Source organism: Pelophylax lessonae (genome assembly GCF_965119305.1).
Source record: "Pelophylax lessonae genome assembly, chromosome: 2".
Taxonomy (NCBI): domain Eukaryota; kingdom Metazoa; phylum Chordata; class Amphibia; order Anura; family Ranidae; genus Pelophylax; species Pelophylax lessonae.
Genome location: NC_138769.1, coordinates 331841486 through 331860291, shown reverse-complemented (window position 1 = coordinate 331860291; position 18806 = coordinate 331841486). Strand labels below are relative to the sequence as shown.

The 18806-nt window shown below is 43.9% G+C and overlaps 1 protein-coding gene across 1 annotated transcript in view; it reads left to right on the top strand.

Moving 5' to 3' along the window:
* Nucleotides 1–5640, top strand: part of LOC309545131 (protein argonaute-1) — a 180186-nt gene extending 174546 nt beyond the window's left edge. The window contains exons 15-19 of the mRNA XM_082244261.1: nt 109–303; nt 382–516; nt 3685–3786; nt 4596–4795; nt 4894–5640. Coding sequence (XP_082100387.1) covers nt 109–303; nt 382–516; nt 3685–3786; nt 4596–4795; nt 4894–5002 — 741 coding nt within the window. The 3' untranslated portion in view covers nt 5003–5640. The remainder of the gene's footprint in view (nt 1–108; nt 304–381; nt 517–3684; nt 3787–4595; nt 4796–4893) is intronic.
* The last annotated feature ends 13166 nt before the right edge of the window (nt 5641–18806 follow it).

Genomic DNA, 18806 nt, shown 5'->3' with positions numbered 1-18806 from the left:
TTTTAAAAAAGTGGATCTTGCTCTAGTAAACAGCTTTTGGGGAAATAAATATCTATTTACCTACTGCTCTTCTTAGGCATTGATAAAATGGCTTTTAAATGAACACAGGTGGTAGGAAGCATGGATGCTCATCCGAGCAGATATTGTGCCACAGTGAGAGTACAGCGCCCTCGACAAGAGATCATTGAGGACCTGTCTTATATGGTGCGGGAGCTTCTCATCCAGTTCTATAAATCTACTCGGTTCAAACCAACCAGAATTATTTTCTATCGAGATGGTGTTCCAGAAGGACAACTTCCACAGGTAAATGTCTAGTTAGTTTGATTGTGTGTTTTGTTTGGTCACTAGGCAACTTGAAATAAGTAGTTTTGTCCTCCTCAGATATTGCACTATGAGCTGCTGGCTATTCGAGATGCCTGTATTAAACTAGAGAAAGACTACCAGCCAGGCATCACCTACATAGTAGTGCAGAAACGTCACCACACGCGTCTGTTTTGTGCAGATCGCAGTGAACGGGTAAGTGATACCTTGCTTATATGTTACTGATGCATGGTAACTTTGGTTTCTTTGCTTAAAGTACAATATTCTGGCCTAAATTGTTGCTGAAGCAGTCATCAAAAACAGCCTAGTGACTGACCCATTGCTCTGTAAGAAGCATGTTCATGATTCAGATCTAAAGTTTAAGTCTTTATTAGTATGTATCACTTTCATGACCAGGACACTTAGAAAACTAAAAACACTTATATCACAAAATATAAATGATCTAACATCACAATATTTTATAGCAAATATATATATATAGCATAACCCCATGCGTCCAGTAACAACAAACAAATTTATGTTACTGTGAACACAACTCCTCTGTGCACCTAAAACCATACTGTATGTGTGTGTGTATGTGTATATATATATATATATATATATATATATATATATATGTATATATATCCAAAATGTGAATCTTATCATACATGCACCTAAATCTTACCATGTGTTAACGGTTACACACACTCTCCTCCGTAAAAACCTCCACAAATAGGTCCTCTTATAGATAGACTTTCACAGTTGGACCTCTAGAATATAAGTAGGTCATAAGCGTATAAACCAATCTCCTGATCACTGGCAAAAATCCAAGTTTCTGTCTGCGTTCATCCCCATCAAGCATATGATCTCAAACAGAAGGAGGCTCCGTAGTGCTCTCTATATAAGTAAGTTTATTTAATAAAGCATATACTTGAAATGCATAAAACAGCATATACGTCATGGCCACAAATATTGGCACCCCTGCATTTTTGTCAGGTAATGCACCACTTCGCCCAGAAAATTGTTGCAATTATAAATGTTTAGGCATTCTCATGTTTATTTATTTTGTTTATATTGGTATAACACAAAAAAAGTGGAGAAACAAAAAGTCAAATCTGGCACATTTCACGCAAAACTCCAAAAATGGACTAGAAAAATGTATTGACGCCCTCAATTTATTATTTGGTAGCACACCCCTTGGAAAAAATAACTGAAATCAATCACTTCTTGTAACCATCAGTGAGTTTCTTACACCTTTCCACTGGAATTTTGGACCACTCTTCTTTCGCCAACTGATAAATAGAATAAGGTTCCTGGAGTTGCCTGCCACCTTCTTCTGTCCCCCTGAAGCCCTGGATCCACAGTGTCAAGTGTGACAGAGCACTTCAGATAGCTTGGTGATGTCACAGCCCCTCCCACTTGACATGTTGTGTCCTGATTGGACTTCTTCAGAGGCCACTTTTTTAAGTAAACTACAAAGACTCCTTTTTCTGTTTGCGATCATATGCTTGATGGGAGTGAACGCTGACAGGAACTTGATATTGGTTTATGTGATTATGACCTCCTTGTATACTAGGGGTCCAACTGTGAAGGTGAGAGTCCATCTATAAGCGCTCCTTTGTGAGGAGGTGTTTACAATGGCACACCGCCTTCTGTCAGTCCCTGCAGCGATCGCCGGGTTCCCGGAGGCCACCGGACCTGTTGCTTAGTTGCAGGGTAAGAGAGCGGGGACGTGATTGCGCCGCCATTGGAGCAGGCCCGAGACCTGCTCCCACGAGCCGCCGTACGGGTATGGTGGTTTACGCAGCAGAGCCACCCTGCTGCAGTATGTCTGCGGCGGCTGGTTGGGAGGCGGTTAAACTATATGGTTATATTTAAAAATGAATAAGGAGCTTTTCAGAAGGAAATACATTTTAAAAGAAGTTTATTGTAATATGTTCTGCAGTTTAAATATAAATTTTAAAAAAGTTTTAAAAACAAAAAAAAAATCACAATCATGTTATACTTTACCTGCTCTGTGCAATATTTATTACAGAGCTGCCCAGAACCTCCTCTTCTGGGGTTCCTCTCCAGTGCTCAATGCTCCTCTCTTCTTTGTCTGCCCCCATAGCAAACCGCATGCTTTTGGGCAGACATACAAGGTCGTGTGTGCGTCTGCAGCTACAGTGCGGCTCAGCCCCATCTCCCGCTACCTCCTGACAGGATTCCTCAACACCTCCTCACTGGCTCCAGCTGAAACTTCCATGTCCAGTAAGGAGAGCGAGAGAGTGAGCAGCGCTGTTGCTATTTAGGGAGTGTCTGAGGGGGGTTACCATCAACGTTTTTTTTACCTTAATGCAGAGAATGGATTAGGATAAAAAAAAAAACACTACACTAAGCCTCTACAGCCACTTTAATTTGAAATATTGCATACAGTATAAATGTTTTATACTCTTCTCTGCTGCCAGCAGGTGGCGAGTGTGATCCTATTACTCTGTGGCTGTAGAAATAATCTTTTACTGCTGTGCTGGTAACAGAACTAAACGCCCCCTGAGTGAGTCAGAGGAGAGACACACCCCCTCCTGCTCTCCTATAAAGATTTCTTTATTAAATCTGTCAGAATACAATGACACAGCGGGGAGGATTCCCCCATCTACCCCAAATGTGTGAATAGGGAAATCAGGTCAGTTTTTGCTGGTCAAACGCTGATGGAGCAAAATAAACTCACCTATCTATGGGCTGCCCTAACGGGTTTAGAAAAAATAAAAGTAGTTTATACTTCCCAGATGCCAGTGTGAATAAGGCCCTGAACTGTATATAAAGACAACACTTTTTTTTTAGTTTTGTCTAGTCTAAGGAAGGGTTAAACCCTCTGCCAAGTTTTTATTGTGGACTCTGTCCCCTCTAGGGAGAAGTTTAATCATTTATCCTGATGACCATTGTCACCATAACAGAATATGAGGGTAAATCCTATATTTTAGGGTGAGCAAGAGGTGAGGGAAAACCTTCCAACAGTTTCACATATTTTAGTGACAACTATCTAAGATGGGAGTTCCCCGTCAATTTGAGGATATTTTCTATCGTTTCCCTTTGCATCTCCAGACTGCATAAAAATAAGTTTATAGAAGTTTTAACCCTTCCCTACTATATCGAAAGTTAAAAAAAGGTTGGGCTATTTATTTTCTGCCTATTCTCTTTTATCCTAAAATGACCGCTTATATAAAACAGTTGGACATCAAACTAACATAACTGTCATTCTTTTCGGTGCAGGCAACATTTTGGGTTATTCTTTTTAGGTATTTCATGTAATTCGGTCTTTTGGTTAATACTGGTATTTTACTGCTTTAAACTGTATGTGTTCTGTCTTACATTTTTTAATGGTTTTCGTTTTTGCACATACAGATTGGAAAAAGTGGAAACATTCCAGCAGGAACAACTGTTGACACCAATATCACACATCCATTTGAGTTTGATTTTTATCTGTGTAGTCATGCAGGTATCCAGGTAATGTTTATTAAGTGCTCTTTGAGGGTAGGAATATGATAGTAATAAGGGGGGGGGGGGGGTGAAGATCATATCGTTAAATCGTAACTCCACCTTGTTGAGAAAAAAAATCATTCCCCTATAGGTGATCTATGTACATTGCAAGGACTTAAAGCAACCTTTGTTGCAGATTCCTACCTTGTGTTCTTCTGAAGAAATCACTGTTTGTTCCTCTGTGCTGAGTGGGTCTAATGGGAGTGGTTTCATAATTAATCAGCTGTGCAGCTGCAGAGCACTAATGATGAAATCCGCTGGGCCTGCATCCCTTTAGACGTGTTTGCTATTGGGAGTATCTCCCCAAAAATGACATTTTTATTGCAGGGGATGCCTGAAATCTGACTTGTATCTTAGGCAGACTAATGGGAAAATTGGTGAGCCAATCACACAAGCAGGAAATTATGATTCTGGGGTGTGGTCAGTACACATTTTGTGTACAGAATAGCTCCAGGTAGCCATATTGCATGGCATTTTTAGAAAATTACAGCGGCTGCAGATTAAAAAGGAAAGTATTTTTTTAATATTCAGTTATGATATATCTTGTGTCGCAATTGTATACGCTATATTTCTTTTCTTTATTTGCTATTTTTTTCCCCCACGAAAGTGGAGTTACCCTTTAAATGTTTTCTATTCGAGATTTAGTTGGCAAACATAGTCAAGGTTATAAATGGATGAAAAACTAGGGTCATCAGCTACCAAGGACATACAGCTGCATTTCTCTAAAACTGAACCTTTAACTTTACTTATCGGTGATACTATTTTATCTTCTGTAGGGCACCAGCCGTCCATCCCATTACTATGTTCTTTGGGATGATAACCGGTTCACAGCTGATGAACTTCAGATTCTCACCTACCAGTTATGTCACACATATGTTCGTTGCACACGGTCTGTTTCCATACCTGCACCTGCATATTATGCTCGACTGGTGGCTTTCAGAGCACGTTACCACTTGGTTGATAAGGAACATGACAGGTAAGTGGACCTCTTTAGGTTTTACTCATTGAAGTTGAGTAAATATTGGAGCTATTCTTTTTGTGGCGGAGGTTGATGGTTGTTTACATCTTTTCCAGTGGGGAAGGCAGTCACATCTCTGGACAAAGCAATGGGAGGGATCCACAGGCCTTAGCTAAGGCTGTGCAAGTTCATCAAGACACATTACGCACCATGTATTTTGCATGATGACCAATTGCAAACCTTTGCTGGTGGACAATTTTTGTGTGTGACATGTTTGCCCAATACCGTACCTCATTGGCTCAGAGTAGTTTTTGGAGTTTCTGAGCCTAAACCCACAAGGGTACCTCACAACAAACTGACAAGCCTAATAATGTCCCACAGGACCAACTTGGAATCACTTCAGACAATGATGCTTTTTTTTTTGCATGTTGTGGAATTGTAAGAGAGCACCGTTTTTAGCAGGTCTCCTTTGGTTGCCACGGCAAAATCCTCGATGACTTGAAATGCAATACTGCAGGCAGATAAACTGAAAAGCTGAGCCCAACGCTCCAGTGGAGTAGGATGAATGTGCATAGCAACAATTTTGTGATAAAAGATCATATAAAAAAACAAACAGTTTTGAGCCTTAAACAAAAGCTAAATCTGTTGTGTTCCCATTACAGCAAAAAGACTTGATGAGATTACATGCGAGCATAAAACAACACCCCTTGAAAATGCTCCCACATCATGTATTTCACAAAACCAGCACAATAATGCCACTTCATTTTCTAAGAACATAGCAGTGGTCGGCTAACTAGTGGTCAACAGTGGTTCCGTTCTTGTGATTTGAAAATATGAAATGCCATGGGGATGAAATGTCTATACGTCAAATATGAAATGCCATGGGGATGAAATGTCCATACGTCAAGACATCAAATATACGCCATATTCATATAGGGGATGCTTTCATCCTACTCGGCAAGATAAACCAGCTAAATGTACTGAATGCTCACTACTTCATATTTCCCCTGAAATCCGTTCGTGCCATATGGTCATCTACATTGAGGCAAAACGGAGCTGGGTTATTCTAAGCAATAGGGTGGTGTTATTCAATGATGACCTGACTCCTGTGTGCCTTCCTGTCTCAAACAAGTTGTTTGCCACATATACAAATGCACTTGATACATTTTAAAACTGTAATATCATTGGTCCAAGGTGGTAAAAGTTACAGAAAATTGTGCAAAGTGCCTTGAACCCTTTAAGTGCTAGAAATGAGGTTATTGTTTCTGCTCCTTTGGCTCGGCAGATGTACGTAGCGGCACTAGAAGCACCTGCTCAATGGGAACAAACATACTGGAGGTGCATCCATCAGTCTTTGCGCAATTACTGAAGGTGTTGTTTGCTAGATTTAGTGGCTATCAGTGCCCCTTACATTTTGCTTCAGTTGCCTAAACTGGAGGTTCCCTTGATCACAGAGCCAGCTTTACTTTGATTCAGGATTTTCATTTATCATTTTGTATGGTCAATGCAAATAGAGATATTACGGAAATGTGCAGTATCACTGAAGCAGATACAAATATTTTAAGGAAAATATTAGCTGAATTTCAGATTTCTCAAAGTAGCAGGTACAGTATGAAGAGGAACCTTTACAGCTTAAGTATGGAATGTAGGATGAGAATCCATGTGCCAAATGTTCTATTGACAGCAAGTGTTAAAGATGAAATGGAAGAGGGCAATGACCTGAAACCTTTTTTTGTTTTTGTTTTTTTCTGGTGGCCCATTACTAGAATTGGCTGTGATCTTCGGTTACAGGCAGTGGTTTCTGTAAATTTAAAGGCAATGCTGATAGAGAGAAATGTCCTGCAAAGGCTGATATTCGAGAATGACATAGTTCTTACATGAAATGAATAGTTCTCTAGATTCACTCATTACTTGCATTATAAACACAGTATGCGTAGAACAAAACCACATGAGGTTACTTTGTCATCAGTTGTTTAGGGAAACCGCTTTATGATCAAATAGTTATATTGTTTCTATCCAGTCTTCTTCCTTTACAATGTTCTGAATAAAACAATATGGCTCCAAGCCCTAATAGAGAGCCAGAGGGCACATTGGTGCCTGGCGTGGCCTTCTCTCTTGCACCTAGAGCAATATGGAGGGCGTTTATCTGGGACAGGCCTTCTCTCTAGCGCCTACAGCAGTATGGAGGACGTCGATCAGGGACAGGCCTTCTCTCTAGCGCCTAGAGCAGTATGGAGGACGTTGATCAGGGACAGGCCTTCTCTCTAGCGCCTAGAGCAGTATGGAGGACGTTGATCAGGGACACAGAACAGGACATGTAGACTGAATGGGAGAAAGCAGGGATCACCTTACTGATTTAAAATACAAAGACATTTGGAGATTAGATGCTACAGACAGTGTAATTTGGTAAAAAAAAATTCAACAAACAGGGAAAATTGGTTTGGTCAAAAATATTCATATGTTTTATTTATTTTATGAATGAAAGTAGCAAAGTTAAATATTTTTGTGCAATAAAGACAGGTTGTAGATTGTCTTTGCACTATCCTGCCAGATTTTGCATATATTCTGTGATCTATCCTCAGTATATAAATGCAAAATGCAAACAGTGATTGTAGGTGCTGTTCCTCTTGTCCGCCAACTTTGTCTAAATTGTCCTTACTTGTTTTTTTCATGGTATGTTTTTTTACTAGTTTCCCTTAATTTTCTAACAATGTAGACCAGCACAGCACAGAAACCCCGCAGCTGACTCTTCAGATTTTTAAAGCCCAATTCCAGCCTTAGCCTTTTCATTTTCTAAGTGAATTTAAGCCATTTAAGATTGTTTTTTTTTTTTGGGCTGTATCTCATGAAGAAGTTTTACCTTCACTTCCTGTTCTGGAAACTCAGCAGAAAGTACAAGGAAATCTCTAAAAAGCAAGGGAAATTCCCAGTTAATTGTCAAAGCAGCATCTATTCTCTTTGGAAGTTTTTCTCAAACCACCTGTTCACTGTGTCAACTGTAAAATTTTGGATTTCCCATCACTTCCTATACTGTAGTCAGTATCCACCAGAACAAGTATGGTGAATCTTCTCTGCAGGCACATGAACAGCAATATAAATCTGACAGGGTTTTTGGCTGTACATACACCTTAAAGCGGAGTTCCACCCTCAAAAATAACTTTTCCCGATCCGCTTGCTCTAAATTACCTGAAAAAGAATTGGATAATTAAAAATTTTTGATTCAATTACTTGGGTTTTTAAAGAAAATATGCTTACCTTCCTTCCTCTTCCTCCCTCTGCGGACTGGGCCGCCGTTGTCACTTCCTGCTTGCATTAATCCCGGGAGATGAGCGTCATCGGTGTCGATCGTCACTTCCGGGGCAGGCGCGTCATTCCCTGCTAAACAGCTTCTGGGCATACCCAGAAGCTGTGCAGGGATAACGCGCCTGCCCCGGAAGTGACGAGCAGGACGGTGCAGGGCATTCTGGGACTCCGCCGTCACCAAAGAGGACGCTCCAGCTTCAGCTGCCCACACCTGAGATGGCAGCGCTGGACAAGACATTTTCAAGGTAAGTATTTATTTTAAAAGGTAAGTGAAACCGGGGACAGTTCAGAGGCTATCGTTGCTTAAATGCACTAGCCCTGACTGTCCCGGGGGTACTTTTATCTAAAAAACTTTCAAGCAGGAACTCCGCTTTAAGTTTTGAATAGCATAATAAGATGACATCCATCACTGAGAGAAAAAAGAAAGAATCTCTTCATCATTGACATAGACAACAGTAAATGCCTGACAATGAAAAATGTATTTTTATTGTTCTCTGTGTCCCCGCTAGAGAGATCCAGTGGCGGCTGGTGCTCAAAATTTTTGGGGGGGCGCAAACAGAAAAATGTAATAGGCATTGCTTTGCGGCAAAAAACGCTGTAAAAAATTGCGTGACTTTGAGGTCGCAAAAGTGTGAAAGGGGCCTTCAGTAATTAAGGTATAGTGTGCCCCCTTTCAATGCAGAGTGACCAGCGTGCCCCCTTTCAATGCAGAGTGACCAGCATGCCCCCTTTCAATGCACAGTGACCAGCGTGCCCCCTTTCAATGCACAGTGACCAGTGTGCCCCCTTTCAATGCACAGTGACCAGCGTGCCCCCTTTTAATGCACAGTGACCAGCGTGCCCCCTATTAATGCACAGTGACCAGCTTTCCCCCTATTAATGCACAGTGACGTGCCCCCTTTCAATGCAGTGACCATCGTACATGCCCCCTTCAATGCAGTGACCAGCGTACATGCCCCCTTCAATGCAGAGATCAGCGTACATGCCCCCTTCAATGCAGTGACCAGCGTACATGCCCCCTTCAATGCAGTGACCAGCGTACATGCCCCCTTCAATGCAGTGACCAGCGTACATGCCCCCTTCAATGCAGTGACCAGCGTACATGCCCCCTTCAATGCAGAGATCAGCGTACATGCCCCCTTCAATGCAGTGACCAGCATACCATTCCCCCAATGCAGAGATCAGCGTACATGCCCCCAATGCAGTGACCAGCATACATGCCCCCTTCAATGCAGTGACCAGCATACCATTCCCCTAATGCAGAGATCAGCGTACATGCCTCCAATGCAGTGACCAGCATACATGCCCCCTTCAATGCAGTGACCAGCATACCATTCCCCTAATGCAGAGATCAGCGTACATGCCCCCAATGCAGTGACCAGCATACATGCCCCCAATGCAGTGACCAGCGTACATGCCCCCAATGCAGTGACCAGCATACATGCCCCCAATGCAGAGATCAGCGGGCATGCCCCCTTCAATGCAGTGAACAGCATACATGCCCCCAATGCAGTGACCAGCATACATGCCCCCTTCAATGCAGTGACCAGCATACATGCCCCCTTCAATGCAGTGACCAGCATACCATTCCCCCAATGCAGGGATCAGCATACATGCCCCCAATGCAGTGACCAGCATACATGCCCCCAATGCAGTGACCAGCGTACATGCCCCCAATGCAGTGACCAGCGTACATGCCCCCAATGAAGTGACCAGCATATATGCCCCCAATGCAGTGACCAGCGTACATGCCCCCAATGTAGTGACCAGCATACATGCCCCCAATGCAGAGATCAGCGTGCTTGCCCCCAATGTAGTGACCAGCATACATGCCCCCAATGCAGAGATCAGCGTGTGTGCCCCCAATGTAGTGGCCAGCATACATGCCCCCAATGCAGAGATCAGCGTGTGTGCCCCCAATGTAGTGACCAGCATACATGCCCCCAATGCAGAGATCAGCGTGCATGCCCCCAATGTAGTGACCAGCGTACATGCCCCCAATGTAGTGACCAGCATACATGCCCCCAATGCAGAGATCAGCGTGCGTGCCCCCAATGTAGTGGCCAGCATACATGCCCCCAATGCAGAGATCAGCGTGTGTGCCCCCAATGTAGTGACCAGCATACATGCCCCCAATGCAGAGATCAGCGTGCGTGCCCCCTTACTTACCTGGAGCAGTGGCGGGCGGCTTCTCCTCAGTCCCGGTGACCGGCGGCGCGTCTCCTCCAGTCCTTCCGCTCCTGCCTCCTCCTCGGTCAATGGCATGGGGTTTGCCTTGCGGCCAATCAGGAAGCGCGTATCAGACGCGCTTCCTGATTGGCCAGGAGTAGCATCGTTGTGTGACAATAGCGAATTTTCATTCGCTATTGTCACACAATGGGTGGGCTCGGGACGTACTGCTCTGCGCCCAGGTCCACTCTTTGCATCGCCCTATTAGAGCCTCTGGCTCTAATCAGGTGATGGAAAAAAAAAATCCCCATTGAACTCCATGCGGCCGGCGCCCCTGCATGCAGATTAGGGGGCCGGACGCATGGATGGGGGGGCGGCGCCCCTCCGCCCTCAGTACACCGGCCGCCACTGGAGAGATCTCTCTTCCTTTCTTTGACAGTGACAGGCAGAGAAGGGAAATCCTCCTCAAAGAGAATTCAGACAGCAATAAAACCTGAGATATACCCTTCCCCTCTCAACCCCCAAAAAAATGTTTTGGCTGGAGTTGAACTTTGTTAGAGAAAATCTAACAGTTTTTTTTTTTTTTTTTTTTGAATTAGGCATAATGTAATAAAGAATGTAAATGCATTTTGCCAATGTGGTAAAAGGTTGTTATCAGTTAAATTATATGTAAACTTAAAAAAATGAACTTCTCTTTTTTCGACCGTTTTGGCCTTTGAGATATACCATTAAAACTGTTTTGTTATGACTGTTGGATGAGTAAAAAAAAAATACCTGTTGGTTCTGCTGGAAATATTGTAAGCTGATAACTTCCTGTGCTTGCTACATGTGCTGTGCTGCTATCAGTTACATTGCTTCTAGTTACTATTTGAAGACTATAGAGCCCCTTCCCTCTGCATTAAGGAGAAGTGGGGTTGTTATGGTCCTGACCTAGGATGACAATGCTGTTTTCCCATACATATAGTGTGTGAGCATTGTCACTCTAGAACATTGATGGCAAACCTTGGCACCCCAGATGTTCCTGTTACTTACTGGCAGGATCACCATGTAAAAATAAAGAAAAGAAAAATCAAAAAAATTAAAGAAAAACGAATGCAGCAACCACCCCTAAGGACTGGTAAGCTGCAATATAATATATTTTTGCTCTTGGGTTTAGATATGCTGTAACTGGTCAAAACAAGCTAGTAGAAAATGAAGGGGAAAGAGTTTGTAAGCAGAATAAACTATATAAAAAATATATTTTATCCTTATATGTCTAGGTGCCCCCAGTAGAGCAAAGGAGATTCCGGGTAAAAAGAACTCGTATTACTTAGGTCTTTTGTATTATAAAATTTCTTCTGATTACACTGCCATGTCCCGGAGCTCCCTTTCAGATTATTTACAATACTACCTGTGTTTAAAGATGGTTAAAAATCAGCCTAGGCACTTAAAATGCAATGGACATTGTTACAAGCATGTTTGGTTGCTGTCTTAAACAGCATAAAGAGTACCAGTTATGTAAAAGTTTACATAGCCTAAATTCATAAAATGAAAGCGATACAACTAGGGCGGATTGTAGAATGTGTAATTCTAATAATGTAGTTCCTGATATGAATTGTTAACTTGTTGTTTTTAGGCTGAACAGCGTATAAACGGCAAATGATTAAAACATTTCAATCAGAGCTAGACCCAAGGGTTTGTCCCCAGTTATTTTGGAAAAAAAAAAAAAAAAACACAAGCTTGGTTTGCATTCATATGAGATAAATGCAGTCTTGACCCATTCGTTTTGGAACTCCATTCTTTATCATATGAATGCAATTCCGTTCTTCACTTTACCACCTAATAATGGTCAGTCATGGCTTTAGCCACAGAGAGGTCTCCATTTGTTAATCAACCATCTGATGAATATGCTACATCAGTGGTGGCAAACCATGACTGTAAAATGTGTATTTTCTGTCATATAGGCCTGAAGGTTGTAATGCCAAAAAAGCACTGCACAACTGTCAATATGACGAGTGCTATAAAATTCTGTAAAGCTTGGGTAAATGTATATACCTTGAATTATATCACAGTAAGTGTCAAGACATCAGATAAAAAAACCTTTCCATATCATTTTTTATGAATGCATTGAATCATTTATGAATCATTCATAATGCCCTTCATGTCATATTGTCACTTTTTATTTTCGGTGTACTTTAACTGGGCATTTACTACAGCTGAGACCACTCCGGAAGCTCCTCCAATAGTGCGACTTGAGTGGAAACACAAAGTATGTTGGTAGGCTTTAGGTTTGTGTATTTGAGGCACTCTATCGCGGTTTGAATAACATATTTTATAGATGGTGATGTTTTTTTGATGGTTATTTGTATTTATTAGGATAAATTCAGTTAAATCCTATGACCTACGTTCATATGTTTATTAAATTGTGTATCTTAGTAAATCCAAATTTTTCACTTTGTGTGCATGAGAAGAACTGCCAAGCTCTAGAATTTTCTCTGAAAATAAGGTCATCCCCTACTGAAATAATTAAAAATAAACACAAAAATCAATCTGATTGCTTTATGTATTGTGTTGTCTAATGAGGGACCAAGATATATTTTAATTTTTTTTAGTAGAGGCAAATGTTAGCAGCAAAGTTTGTTTTTGACATTAGCCTATGATATGTCTCTAAAACAAAGTGAGCCTGTATCGCCTGTACTTGTGTCGCTAGGCAAATGCAGCTTGCTATTTATATCACTTTGAGATGCTTCTGAGCAAATTCAAAATTCATTGGCCGACGCATTTAACCTGAAGTTGACCTCCATTTGCCCCACTAATTGAGTTGTATGAGAGAGAAGCATTTCTGAAAGCTTGGCTAGTTTTTTGCAAATACACATGGATGAAATGCAGCAAAAATGGAAAAAGTATAAAGGGTTTGATGGTTTGGTGTTGTGTGAATACACATAGCCTTAAAATTGTCCATACAAGCAGATATAGGGTGTCAAAGCATCAGAGAGCTGCAGGCTGCATCTTTTTCTGGGTAAACCTAAAATTAAAGCGGGTTTCCTTTTTCAGTTGTACATCATATACATTTAGCTTTTTAAAATGTTAGTTGTGTGGCTGTCTAGAGGGAAAGCTATTTTAACATGAACCTGTCAGCCATTCTCAAATTTAGTAGATATCCTGCCTAAGAGCATGCAAAACAACTTGTTCTGCAAAAAACTTAAACCTAAGGCATCTGAACAATGAAAGCTTTCCTATTGCCACTGAGGCCCTAACATTGGATAGAGGGGTACAGTTGAGGCGAGTGAGGCTTTGCTTCAGTATTAGAAAAACACTACAGACTTGCATAACCTATTGCACGTGTGTGTATGTATGTATGTATATATATATATATATATATATACATACATACATACATACATGCGCGCACACACACACTTTTTGGGTGGAGGGAAATATGATCATCTGGTATTGGCATAAGCATGCAAGATACGTAGACAACCTGGAAAAGTCCAAGCAGGTTTGGCCTGCACTTTTATTCATCCAGGCAGCAAACAAAGTTTCTCTGTCGCTCATTGACAGACGTAGTCCTCCTTGATTAATATCAACTCGGGTTATACTGCCCTCTACAGGAGTAGGACTAGACAGGAAAGAAAACTTTCTGGCCACACCCTAGGGGCAGTCCCAGAGGGTATATCCTCTCACTTTCTGCTACAGCAAATCATTTTTTTTCTGTCTAGTTAGGAGTAAGGACCTAGATTCCTTGCTAGGATCTTCGGTCCTGGCAAGATTTTTTTTTAGAAATACTTTAGACCGCTTTTTTTCTCCAGTGTTCCTGTGAGATCTTCAAGCAAGTACGCTGAAACTGGGCGACGGGCTGAATGTTGAGATCCAGTGGTCACCCCAGTTCAGTATACGAGCGCATGCAGGCCATAGCTCCGCGCTGGGTCGGCCGCGACATAGTCCCACTGGACGGGGACTGACCCTGCGAGTTAAACGTCTCGCCTGGACGCCAATGACCAACAGAGTCACGGCGTCCGTATTGGTCGACAGCCCCCCCACCCCGGTGGAGAGGGGTTCTGTCAGGAGTTGGCGCCCGCCTGGTTCCGGTATGGTGAGTAGAATGTTCCACCTCTCCCCCTGTCGGGTTTGTTGGTGGATGCGGGCCCCTCTCTGGGATGGTCGGACACTCGGTTTTCTGGGTCTCCCCTCTATCCTATAACAGGTCACAGATCCCCCAATTTGAGTGTGATTTTTGTGAATAGAAACCAGGAGGCTTGGTTTGGGAGCTGACTATCTAAAGTCACTATATGACTGTAAGGGTGACTGAAGTCAGTGGCAGACTACTAAAAGGCATTACTATTGAGGTATAGAGGTATCCTACCTGTCTAGTGTGTACACAAGCCGATGCCTATGCCTGAGTTACTGCAGCCACAGATCGCCATCCCTCCAGAAAGCCGGTCACTTCCACAGGCCACACAGCCTCCCGCAGGCCGATGACACCTCCCGCAGGCCGAGGCACTTCCGCAGGCCGCACAGGCCGAATGCACACATCCTGTAGGCCGCTGCTAGCTTGCAAGCCGCCGCTATCCTACACAGGCCGCCGCCATTTTCCTGCAGATCGCACGAGGCCGCCATATTGGCGTAGCCTCGTGTCTCCAGCATGGGGGCGGCCATGTTTGAGGTGACCAAACACCTCGTGGAGTAATTGGGAGGCGCCTCCTTGGCCCAGGGAAAGCAAGCCAAAGACTTCCTGTCTGTAACAGACAGTGCTGGAAGCAGGTTGATAAGAAACTTCTGTGCATCAGGTGAGCCTTGGGGTCTCTCTCTCTCTTTCTGAGGGGTCCAAGCAGGTAGACTGAGGGGCGCTACTGCGCTGGGGGACCAAGTTAAAAAAAAAAGTGTTTTTTTCTTGCAATTTTTTTGTGTTTGCTGGCAAGTGTCTTGTTACATGAACCCTGCCACTCATGTATCCCCACCTGATCCCCTCGGGGTGGCCGCAGGACCCTCCAGTACCCCACTTGTGATGATGCATTATCAGCAGTTTTGGAGTCTTTGGTATCCCGGGTGGAGGTAGCCTGTCAGGGACGGGGGTCAAGAAGAGCGACCCCCGCCTACCCCTATGTCATCTGATACTTCAGATACGGATTCTGAGTTTGTCATTGCCGGGAAACCTTAAATCTTGAGGTTACACCAGCAGAGGTAGCTGAGACTCGTATTCCTTTTTGCGGTACTAGCAAGCCTACCAAAATGGTAAAGGGTTTCCCTTGCCCAAATGCGGTCTTCCGTAAACAAGCCCCTGCTATTTCCAAACGCATTGCTAGGCGCTATCATTTTGAGGAATCCTTCATTACAAAGATGGACGGTACCACCAATAGTGGACTCACCGATTTCCAGACTAAATAAAGCCACTGTTATCTCGTTGGATTGACAGAATGGGTCCCACCCATCTCTAGGGTGGGGGGACGTCTTTACCGGTTTCCGGATCCAGGGCTTTCCAGAATCCCGGATAAAGGGGTTCGCAAGGTCATATGGTCGGGATACAAGATCGAGTTTCGATCACTTCCACCGGTGCGATTCTTCCCTTCCAATATTCGACAACCCCGGGTCGCTTAAAAAGCTTTGCGGGGAACAGCTTGATGCAACAAGCAGTGGTAGTTCCCATTCCTTGGAGGAGTTCTAGTCGAACCTGTTCACAATGCCCAGGAAAAAGGGCTAGGTGCGTCCAATTCTGGTCTTGGAAGAGATGGAGTCCATCCATACAGTGGTGGCCTCCCTGCATCAGGGGGATTTCCTGGCTTCCATAGACATTTAGGATGCCTATCTTCATATCCCCATCTTCGCAGGACATCAGCGTTTTCTTTGCTTTTCTCAAAGATCATCCCTGGTTCCCACCAGGAGACTGAGCTATCTGGGCCTAATTTTGGATACATCCTTGGCAAGAGTGTTTCTCCAGGCGGAGAAACTCCAGAAGATTCAGTCAATGATTCGGATGTTGCTGTCAGTCACCTGGCTGGGATTGATGGTCGCCTCCTTAGAGGCAGTACCGTTTGCCCAGTCTCATACCCGAATTCTCCAAAGAGGAGATTCTTCTCATATGGAATCGGAATCCAGATTCCCTGGACAATCGGATCCGATTGAGCGAGCAGACCAGGGTGGCTCTGGTCTGGTGGCTTCGGTCTCCGATGCTCAGCCAGGGGAAGTCATTTCTTCTGATAAATTCCAGGTTACCGATAAAGGTGTTGGAACTGAGAGCGATCAGACTTTGTCTGATTTACTGGACCGAGCAGCTCCAGGGCAGTCCGGTTCGGATCCAATCGGACTATGCCACGGTCATGACTTATGTCAATCACCAAGGGGCACCAAGAGTGCCCTGGCGGCCATAGAAGTGGCCAACATTCTTTATTGGGGGAACAGTTGTTCCAGTTCTCTCCGATATTTATCACGGGGGTGGACAGGCAGATTATTTCAGCCGTCAGATTCTGGATCAAGAGAAATAGTCTCTTCATCCAGAGGTATTTCACCAGCTGTCCCTTCATTGGGGCACCCCGGATATGGATCTGTTGGCAGGTTGGCTCAACAGGGCTCGCGCCCGCGATCCTCTAGCGGACGCAGCAGACGCGCTGAGCGCCCCGTAGGGGAAGTATCAGCTGCTGTATGTCTTCCCCCCTCTCAAGTTACTGCTGAGATTTCTCCGCAGGATACAGGTGGAGGGAACTCCAGTTATCCTGGTAAATCCGGGCTGGCCTCGTCAAGCCGGGTACGCCGACTTGGGCAGGCTAGTCGCAGACGCTCCTTTAGAGACTTTTTCTCAGGGAGGATCTGCGGTCTCAAGGACCGATCTTCCATCGCGCTTTACAGTCGCTGGTTTTAACGGCCTGGCCATTGAGACCCAGGTACTGAAGGACAGGGGATTGTCAGCTTCAGTTATTCCTACTCTAATTAAAGCAAGGAAAGCGACTTCTAGCAAAGTCTATTATCGCACATGGAAGACTTATATTGCGTGGTGTGAATCGTTGGGATTTCCCCCACGTACCTATTTGGTGACCCAAATTTTGGCTTTTCTGCAAAAGGGGGTTGAGCAGAAACTATCCTTGAGCACTATCAAGGGTCAGGTTTTCAGCGTTAGCAATCTTCTTTCAGAAGCCGCTGGCTACTCATTCCTTGGTGCGGAATTTCATCCAGGTGGTGCGGCACTTGGCTCCACCAGTGCGTGCGCCCTTACCGCCCTGGGATCTTAATTTGGTTTTGTCGGTTCTGCAGAAACCTCCCTTTTAAAATATCAGGGAGATTCCCTTGCTTATATTATCCCAGAAGGTGGCCTTCTTGGTAGCTATCACTTCTGCACGCAGGGTGTCAGAACTGGCTGCATTATCATGCCATTCCCCATATCTTGTGGTTCATAGGGATAAGGTAGTTCTTCATCCAAAGCCATCCTTTCTTCCTAAGCTGGTTTCAGACTTTCATCTGAATGAAGATATTGTGCTACCTTCCTTGTGTCCTCAGCCCAATCATCCTCGGGAATATGCGTTGCATTCCTTGGATGTGGTTCGGGCAATCAGGGTATACCTGAAGGCTACGGAATCGTTCCGTAAGACGGATTCACTGTTTGTGATCACGGATGGCCCCAGAAAGGGGTTGCCTGCATCTGCCGCGACTATCTCCAAATGGATCAGACAGACGGTGGTACAGGCTTATTCGATTAGGGGTCGGAATCCTCCGTTCCCTGTTAAGGCGCACTCCACTCGAGCGCTCAGTACTTCCTGGGCCTACCGCCATCAGGCGTCAGTGGTCCAGGTGTGCAAGGCGGCTACCTGGTCGTCGGTTCATACCTTTAGAAAATTTTATAAAGTTGATGTGATGGCATCGACGGATGCCTCATTTGGCCACAAGGATTTGCAGGCCGCAATTTGAGGAGACCGGTGGTCTACCTCGAGGGTTTTTTTCCGTTGGAATTTCAGTTGAGTCTCATCGTGTGATTGATGAGCCTTTAAAACTTCTAGTTGGCACCGGTTGGGCCTTCTAGATTGGATTTTGATTTCCATTTTCCCACCCCTCATTTGTGGCACTGCTTTGGGACGTCCCGAGTTGATATTAATCAAGGAGGACTACGTCTGTCAATGAGTGACAGAGAAAAATTGATTTTTGTAAAATCTTACTGTAAAATCCTTTTCTCTTAAGCTCATTGACAGACGTAGTACCCGCCCCTCTGTTTTTGAGTTGGGTTGGGTTAAATTCTCTAAACACTGCTTTGTGACATAACTGATTTGCTGTAGCAGGAGGATCAAGGAGGACTACGTCTGTCAATGAGCTTAAGAGAAAAGGATTTTACGGTAAGATTTTACAAAAATCCTTTTTTCCATGCAAGAGGGCTTTGTACAACAAGTCCATAGTATTAAAAATCTGCCTGTCTTGCTACTGGCAACCAGGTAAAATGTGGACCTTCTATTTTCTATTATGGCCTTCCATTGTAGTAGGACATATCTGCATTGCATTTTCTTTCCTAGGTGTTTTGCAAGAACAGGCTTAGCAAATAGTAAAATATTCCTGCCCAGGTCACACTTTATAGGCTCACATAATAAGGGCAATTGGCAGC